Here is a 9,264-nt window from a genome sequence, read left to right as displayed (position 1 = left end):
TTTAAATTGCTGATTTTAAAAAGCCCGCCTTAACCTTTTTGATGTATAGAAGAATTTCTCGCACAGTGGTTGGCCGGTTGTTGCACGCTCGACTCAGGCGGAATATGAGTCATGCTTTTTCGTGCGTGCAGCCGGCGTTCATCGGTTTATAAGATGTTATCACGGCAAAAAATTATTGATTATTGAAGTTAAAAAATTATTGATGTAACATTTATGATGTAGGATCAGCTATAAGTAGTTTTAATTGTATATCAAGATTATAAAATTAAGAAACAGTAACTTGATATTTTAAATACAACTATGTCCTCCCCAGGGGCGCAACAACTAAATTTCCAAAGGAGGGGGGGGGGGGGGGGGGGGGGGGGCAATATACCTTTTTATAAAGAATCATCGATCCCCCAATACCTAGACCATTTTGGGTGCAGGGCGTGCCCCCCCCCCCCCCCCCCCCCCCACCACCCGGTTCGATTACGGACCCAGGACCCAGGATCGGAGACTGCTTTCTCCCCCCCCCCCTCCCCCACAATTTTACAGCCACGTGCTACTTAGTAATTGCATGGTTATTTCTTACCTACACTCTTTTTAGAATGTTATTTAACCTGAAAATACAGGGTTTAATTATTGTTACTATTTTATAATTCCAAACTGAGCTTTATTTATAAAATTGTTTTACTTTGACGTCGTACCGCCTGTGAGCCCGGTCTCCACCCCGCCAGTACCGGGCCCCGCTGCGAGACAGCACCCCTAGCCTAGCCTATGCAGGCTGACGCTGCCCCCCCCCCCCCTCCTAGGCCGACCGCGGTCAACGGCAGTCGACAACGGGTCATCAACTAGGACGGACGTGCCGTTCCCCGCGTTTCCCATCCGTTCAAGTAACAACCGTCAGGTAATTACGTGCGTGTGTTTGTGTTCAGCCACCATACCCCAACCAATGGCCTAGGAGCTTAGTAGTGCACGCTGGGTCCGACGACCCACAACACCAATGGCTAAGACGCTTTCAGACGAGCCTGGCTCCCTCCCGAAGAACAAACACCTCAACAGAGACACCAGCAACTACTAGGCTCACCCCGGGTATCGAGTTCAAGGCCCCGGGTGATGGCAACTTTAAAATAACCACAGCGAGTATGTATGTTTATTTCACACATTGAGATGAAAATAAACGGGGCTGGGCCCCAGGGGTCCACCCAGCCCCACCCTTGTGGGGGCCATGGCAGAGAAGAGAGCGCTCAAGGATGTCGCTAGTTAGCAGGCCCATCACCAACAGGTGCAGCCACCGAGATTAGTGAGCCATACTGGGGCCGGCGACCCACACCAACCCCCGAGTTAGACATCCGGGTTAACCTTGCGTCCACCTGGACCAATCTCATGTTTAAATTATTGTAAATTACTTCCGCGTCACTAAGTCCAACTTAGTTCTCAGCCGCGGAACCGCTGGGCGGTGGCAACATTAAAAAAAAAAAATACAGTAGGTACATAAGTGTTGTAAGAAATTAAATTTAGAAAAAATAGTTTATGATATAAATGCCACACTATCAAACAAATAAAATTTGAGGGTTATGTCATCACCGAATATGTCTCTAGTGCAGCCATGCTGTCTGACATGTCGCATGAATGAAGTTTCGATTAAATATGTTCCTAAATAGTTTGGGTTCTAAATAATGTTATACAGATTTAACCAATCATAATAGTTCCCAGTAAATATCGGAACAAGATTCCTTTCCATTACAGTGAAACATTAAAATAGTGAAGAACACATGGGTGATTGAAGAGGTTAGATGAAAACTGAAATTATGTTAATACTGATGCAGACCTCTCTCCGACAGATCGGTGGAGACAAGGGGGACTTCGCTTGGTCGCTTTGCTGAGGCTGGGATTGTTGTTTGCCTGGCGCCAGCTCTGTGGAAGAGCAGTCTTACATTATGAGGCGGGAGTGGACTGTCTGGCCCGATGTGGCTGACCGAGCTGTATCCGAATAGTGGCCTAATGGATCCATACATAGTGCATTGTAATGGACGCGGCCATCTTTGAGTAGTATCCGAAATCTCACAAGGGATGTCGATGCATCCTTTCATGCGTCCACTAATTCGAGATTTTTGGGGATGCGACTCTCGCATCCACTGATACGTCCATACATCCCTTAGCTTTGTTATTGTGAACATAACCCTTTAAGAGCGAACGTGTGATATGAGATAGTCAATCAAAATGGATTTTGAACTAGAAGATAAACACTTGAAATGTAACTATGGTATTTATAAATACTTATATCATAAGTATATGTTTACATAATTCACATAAACAGTAGATTAATTTGATATGTAGGAACAACAAGTCCCCGATTCAAATGTTCTTCCATATTTCAATTCCCAACGATAATTGAAATCTGTCCGAAATTGTTTACAATTTTGAATGTTCATTTATGTACGTTTTACTGGCCCACCTTAGATACTATGAATATAAAAAGCCAATCAACATTAGTACAATGATAAACCAACAGGTAGTGCTAGCTGTAAAACAATTCGGATATCGCACATCCTTTAGAATGCAACCTTTAAACTGTGGGTGCATTTGTTTAGGGATGTAGGGACGTGAACTGCTTCGGAGAACTCTGCAGCGGAAACTTAACCAGACTACTAATTGGTCCACGTGTTGCGGGCCCGTTGACATGCCACTACAACGACCAGCTTTGCCACTCTGGTACACAGGCAATTACTAGCATAGAACAACTACTAGATTGTAATATATTACTCACAGTTTGGTGTATAACTGGTGGGCCTTTTGTTGCAGACGAGAGCACTGCAGAATAACACGCCAAATACACACACGACTGACTAATCACTCAAACATTGTCACTAGGTTCTCGCTTCCAGTTCCAGGAATTAACAAAAAAAAAAAAAAAAAAAGCACTCTTGAAGCGAATGCATGGTGATAAGCAAAAGAAGGTAGAGTGCCTCGCAACCGCATCTGGACTCGGCAGTGACTGAGACTGAACTGAATGCGAGGACACCGAGATCCCACATACATGCTCTTGGAGAAGTGACGGCATGGACATAATTCAATTTAGAAACTCTGGTGGCCAATCTCTTTAGTTACATACTGGACATAATGTACACTTTACGATGATCGTCTTTCTTTATTAATGTGAAAAGTCTTAAAACAAAACATGAACCACTACACACAAAGCGTCATTGACTGCAGCTGTTTGGACAGCTCTGGAACTGTGGCGCGCTGTGGAAAAAGCTGGGCACTAGGCTTTAACTCAGCGCCAAGAAACTATGATGTCAAAAAAACCCTCCCCCAACCGCCTACATTGCTCGGATCAGGCCCTGTCAGAGATGTGGAGCGGCACAGCATTGGAGTGATGTCATTTTGCTGTCCGCTAAACTTTGTGTAAGAAGTTTAAACGGGCCGAATGTGTGTTTAAAGTTAAGTTTTGGGTATCTATCTTAAACTCGGTTAACTAGTTGCTGAAAGCAAATAGTTATTAATTTTACTCAAGTGTTAATGCTCGTCTTAAAATAATAATTTTTCATGGTGGTATTTGCTCTTAAGTTTCTGATTGGGTTAATTATAATGTTTGCATTATAGAGAATTTTAAAGGAATAATTTTTTAGGAAGTGACTTAGTTAGATGATGTAAAATTATTTTACTTATTAACTGTCATCAAGTGTTGTCAAGCACGTTTTCTGCAATGTTTTGAGTGTTCCAATATGGCGGCATTGAGGTAAAAAATAACTTTAAACGTGTCACAAAAAGTCAACTATTGATAATTCTTAACTCAAAGGTTTCAGAAGAGCACCGTAAAAATATTATAGGCAACTCAGACGCCAAACGCAAAAAAAAAAAATAATAAAAAATATTTCATAACAACTTTTATTATATTAAAGTATTCTCGGGTATATAAACAGAAAATTCTTTTTAAGTAACTTAGGAAAATTTCAGGGGGTGACCAAATCTGCATTATTTCATGATGTGTGTGTGGAGCCACCTTTTTTCTTTAGCTAACTTTTGCGTCATATTAGTTAGACGAACAAAAAATTGGCTTAAGTGTGGTGTTTGCATGCTGTAAACAGTTTTAAATAACTATTTTTTAACGACGGAGATTCTAATTCATACTTAATAACCATCATCTGACATTATCAAACATCTTAACTTTATGGGAAATTTAGTGTGGTCATGGTAATAAGAAAATTAACATATTGGCAACACTGGTAGCAACAGAATCAAACAACTATTGGCTGTAGTATTCGGCTCAGCGCGCATCATTTGAAGCACGAGTCGTTGAATCCCCAAACATTCCTCCACGCATCCCGAGACAATGATACATACGAGCTGAGTAACACATTACATGTGTTTGCTTTCTGTATAAGCCAACGTCACCAAGAAGAACTCAAAGGTATGTATTTAAAACAGTGCTTCAGTAGGCCTATATATCTTCTTTACTAACGTAGCAAGAAGTTCAGGAAATATTTGGGTCACCGAGAAAGATGATTGGAATGCTTAGTAGTTTTGTTAGTTTTTTAATGGGCTTCGAGAACAAATGGAATGGATCCAATGCAATTCTTGGAGAGACTAACAGTTTATTTCCGGATCAAGTATTTTCAGCAATGGTTCACTTCTGAAACTAGGAAGTATATAATAATACACAAATAGGATGTAGATAAGAATGAAGCAAAGTCGATGAGACAAAGTAAATTACATATTGCAAAATCACCTTACAGCACACAAAGATTATTTTATTTTCAGACAGAATACATATTGTATTATGCAAACAGTTTTGTCCACTGATATATCTGAAATGTCTCCAGCTGATGATTTTTTTTTTGTTTGACCATCTGCGAATATTTTTTAGTTGTTTCATCTAAGCTTGTTTTGGAATTATTTCCAGGTTTTGATTTGGTAAATTGTAAATTTGACAATGAATATGGTAAATACTAAATGTACTAAAAAAAAGGTTGTAAATAATATTAACTACGTAGCTTTAAACTATGTGTCAAGTCATAATTTAAATTATGTAAGTGTGTCTTTGTGTTTTCAGTCTGCTTCCCTGAGCGTGAGTGGAGAGAATGCGGAGGGCTTACCTGCAGACCTTCTTCGTGTTTGACCCTGTTTCAACTTAAAAGTATCTGGGATGTGTGAATTGAGAGGGAAACACATCTAATGCAACTTTACCTAATAAAAGATAATAATCATAATTCATAAAACTATAGAACGAAAATATGAAGCAGGTACTCGGGTTGTGCCATTTTGCGTCATGTTTTGCTTGCATTCTGTGAAGCCAAAGACAATTATGTTAGCTATACCTAATAAAATAACAAGTGAGAAGTTTCATTTCTGTCATGCGTAGACTCCACGCACACATTTTTTTACTAGGCAGTACAGAATACGTGAGGTTGCATGCTAAAAAAAAAAAAAAAAAATAGTCACAAAGAATCGTCCCAGGCAATACGTCTCTTTAAACTTATTAGATGTTAATTCCATAGAAAATAAATTTACATTTTTATTAATTTTTAGAAGGAAAAAAAAAATATTTCATCTAGCATGCTGCCATAAGGCAAACTAACTTCGGTTTTTTTCCAAGCCAAAGGTTAACATAGAATTAATGAAAAGTTTTTAAGTATGTGTGGCCTAAACCAGTTTTGGCCAAATTCATTCTTTTGGAGGGCAAAATATCATTTTTGAAACAAATCCAAGGGCTAACAACATATTTATGTGTTATATGTTCCATACAATGACTAATAAATCAAAATGTGGCTTGTAATGAAGTAATGAGAAAAAAAAAATCTTTTAATTAAAAAAACACTATTTAAAAAAATTAATAATTTTAGAAAAATACATAGATTACATAAATAACAACAATATTTTTGAGACCGTCTGAACCACTGAGAGCTGAAAAAATGTTTTCTACATGTCTGTACCTCGGAGGCATTAGCCACTATGTCCCCTTCTGCGCAAACTGCCCTTTTAACCATAAATTTGACCATTGTTTGACGTTCTTTCTAGTGGCATACAACACTGAGATCTACTATTTGTCAAACAGTAGAAAATAGTTGAGTGAGTAAGTGAGGCAGTATTTAAAATTCTTTAAACAGCTGTAATGAAACATATGTCTCTTGTGACGTCGTGTGTGATGCCACCGAGGTGTAGCGGAACGTCCGGGGCGGGCCGCGCGGAACAGTTACGACGGCCCGGGAGCCACGGAGCGGGGCGCGTGTTCCAGGATGGGGGACCGCGGCGACGGGGCGGGCGACCGGGAGATCCTGCCCGCCGACCACCCGCTCATGAGGCGCTTCCAGCAGGCCCTCCGCGACCAGCTGCAGCTGCAGAAGGCCCAGCTCTCCGAGGAGGTGTCAGCGCTGGTACGGCTCTCCTCAGTAGTGGATCCAGAGGGGCTAAGGGGCTCAAGCCCCCTCCAAAAGCATCAGGGTCCACTATTGTTTTAGTGTTTGCCTTGATAAAGCCTAGCCTCAGCTGGGTCAAGCCCCTCCCAAACCAAAATCCTGGATCCGCCACTGGCTCTCCTGGAGGAGCGGCGACGGGACGCACGTCACGCAAACAGTTTGACCCACTGACACAGCTGAAAAATGTCTCCAGCTGATGATTTTTTTTTTTTGTTGGACCCGGTGGCATAGCCAGGATTTGTGTATGGGGGGGTGTTAAGAAGCATGCCGCCCCCCCCCCCACGTATTAAAGCGGGGGGGGGGGGAGGGGGGGTCCTCCCCCGGGAAAAAATTGGATTTTAAGGTGTAAAATAGTGTTATTTTTAGCAGTTTTCGGTACTTAAATTAAAATATTGTAATGGTAAAATTTTTTTATTAATTTTAATATGAAATTTGTTTGAGTGATGAATAAGAAATTAATTAAAGATTTGGTGCTAAGGTGGGGGGGGGGGGGTGGTTGATCCCCTAAATCCCCCCCCCCCCCCCTGGCTACGCCCCTGGTTGGACCATCTGCGAATATTGTTTAGTTGTTTAATTAAAGTTTGTTTTGGAATTATTACCAGGGTTTTTGATTTGGTAAATTGTAAATTTGACAATGAACATGTACTAAGAAAAAGGTTGTAAATAACATAACTACGTAAGTTTAAATTATGTATCAAGTCACAATTAAAATTTTTTTTTTAAGAGATGGGATGACTCTGAGAACATGTGCCTCACGTAGGAGCCGCATCCCCGGGAAAACCGGAGAGTCGACCCTCTGGGAAGGAAAGGGTGAACTAACTGGGGTTATGTATCGTCGACGACGAGACTGGTAAAGCAGAAGTGCTGAAAGAGGGTTAGCGGAAGCGAAGCCGAAGCAACCCAAACAAATTCTACACAGATAATTATTTTTGCATCCAATTAGGTATTACACATTTTTAGTAATTTTTTACTGATTTAGACGTCCAGTTACGGAACCATGGAGAGTTATGTGTTTATTGCGAAAACATGATTATCTCGATACTGTATAGAAGTGGTTTAATTATTTTGTAGTATCCAGTATCTGGCGTAAATTTCATTGAGTTTGTTGACCCCTTGTTGAATTGTAAGCACAAATGTTTTTTTACTGATGGGGGTACGCCTGTAGGTTGGCTGCTCTGTGAATAATCCTCCCAGTCCCCACAGTAGGAGAGAGTGTTCCACCATTTTGTGAGATACCACCGTGTGAAGGGGTAAAAAAAATATTTTTGTAAGCGACGGCACCGTCAGAAGTTTTGCGTGTTTTTTAAACGACCTGACCGACATGACCTTGGTTCGAGACTGGTCGTGTTGTCGGCCGTGCCCCTGGGGGGGGGGGGGGGGGGAAGGGAGACGCGCGTGCACGAGGGGCAGTAAGCATGTCCACAAAGAGCGTGATTGGCCGTGGTTCACTCGTGTTAACCTCACAAACTTCACAAAACCAGAGCAGGGCCCCGGATTCAGAGGTCCGGAGGCCTCGGGGCAACAGAGGAGCGGAGGCCCCACTGGCCCCGAATTATTTTCCAAATAAAACGAACAATTTTTTTTTTCCAGTCGAGTTTTCCAATAAATAATTTATTGTTAAAATCAAGTAGATTCTCTTAGTATTTAAAAAAAAAAAACATACTTAAATATAATCGGAGACAAGAATTATAATGAAATTTAAATTTTAGTGTTAGTGAATTTTTTCTGTTGATATTTAACAATAATATAATCATGTACCGTAAAACGGGGTGAATAGAAAGTCTGCTAAGAATATATTTATGAATAAAAACCATTAATTTTTAATCCTTATATTTTTTAAGTAACATGCCAACATTGTTAAGAATGATTTCTCATTGAAGATTTAGTTTTTTTTCTAAATCTCTAAATGGACAGTTTCTATTCACCCCGCTGTTTCTATTCACCCCGTTTTACGGTATGTACAAAGTACTGTAGGTAAAGGTAGAACAGCGAAAAAAAGAATATCAAAGGATTTAAGGGGGGCCCCCTCCGTTCGTGGAGGCCCCAGGGGGTTTTGCCCCGGTTGCCCTCCCCTGAATCCGGCCCCGGACCGGAGGCCAGGGTGGACGGTCTCAGCCGGGAGTTCGCCGCCTGAGTATTGGAGTGTTCCATGTCCACTTTTTAGGTTCTTTATGCTATCGACACGAAATTAATATTAGTATTCATTTGTACTATATCCACACACGTCTACGCACATAAAAATGTTTGTTCTTAATTTAAGACCGATAATATTTTGTTCTACGTCATGATATTCATTGTTGTTTTGAACTTTCAAATGCTTATATCTCAAGTTCCGACTTCAATGGACATAGAACACTCCGATTCTCAGGCGACGAGTTGCCCCCCCTCGAGACGGCCGCGTCCCCCCGTGCGCAGGAGGCGGAGGTGAAGGAGCAGACGGCGGCGCGCGAGCGGCTGGGCGAGCGGCTCTACGACAGCCAGCAGGAGTGCCAGCGGCAGCTGAGGACGCTCGACGCGTGCCACGCCTCGCTCTCCGCGGCCGCTGAGGACCGCGCGCGGCACCAGGAGTCGGTGGCCGCGTCGCGCGCCGCTCAGCGCGAGCGAGCCTGCAGGCTGGCCGAGGCGCACGGAAAAGGTACCGCTTCACTTAGCGCGTTCGTTCGTTCGTTCGTCATGCGCTTGAGCACGTGATCATCCTCATCCAGTGGCGTAGCCAGGATTTGTGTATGGGGGGGTGTTAAGAAGTTTGCGCCCCCCCCCCCCCCCCGTATTAAAGCGGGGGGTCCGGGGGGATCCGCCCCCCGTAAAATTTGGATTTTAAGGTGTAAAATAGTGCTATTTTAGCAGTTTTTGGTACTGAAATTTA

The 9,264-nt window shown here is 42.2% G+C and overlaps 1 protein-coding gene across 2 annotated transcripts; it reads left to right on the top strand.

Annotated features, from left to right (window-relative positions):
• Positions 1-3,955: 3,955 nt before the first annotated feature.
• Positions 3,956-9,137, top strand: LOC134541282 (coiled-coil domain-containing protein 40-like). Of its 2 annotated transcripts, XM_063384587.1 has the most exons (3): positions 3,956-4,393; positions 6,218-6,356; positions 8,814-9,137. In XM_063384587.1, the coding sequence occupies exons 2-3, from the start codon at positions 6,219-6,221 to the stop codon at positions 9,087-9,089; spliced, it is 414 nt and encodes a 137-aa protein (XP_063240657.1). In that variant the 5' UTR covers positions 3,956-4,393; position 6,218; the 3' UTR covers positions 9,090-9,137. The 2 variants fall into 2 exon arrangements, with proteins under 2 accessions (XP_063240657.1, XP_063240658.1); XM_063384588.1 differs by lacking the exon at positions 3,956-4,393 and having other exon boundaries at positions 5,812-6,356.
• Positions 9,138-9,264: the final 127 nt, after the last annotated feature.

Source organism: Bacillus rossius, chromosome 18 (assembly GCF_032445375.1).
Source record: "Bacillus rossius redtenbacheri isolate Brsri chromosome 18, Brsri_v3, whole genome shotgun sequence".
NCBI classification, from domain to species: domain Eukaryota; kingdom Metazoa; phylum Arthropoda; class Insecta; order Phasmatodea; family Bacillidae; genus Bacillus; species Bacillus rossius.
Note: the sequence above shows the minus strand (reverse complement) of the source record. Positions and strands in the feature narration are given on the sequence as shown.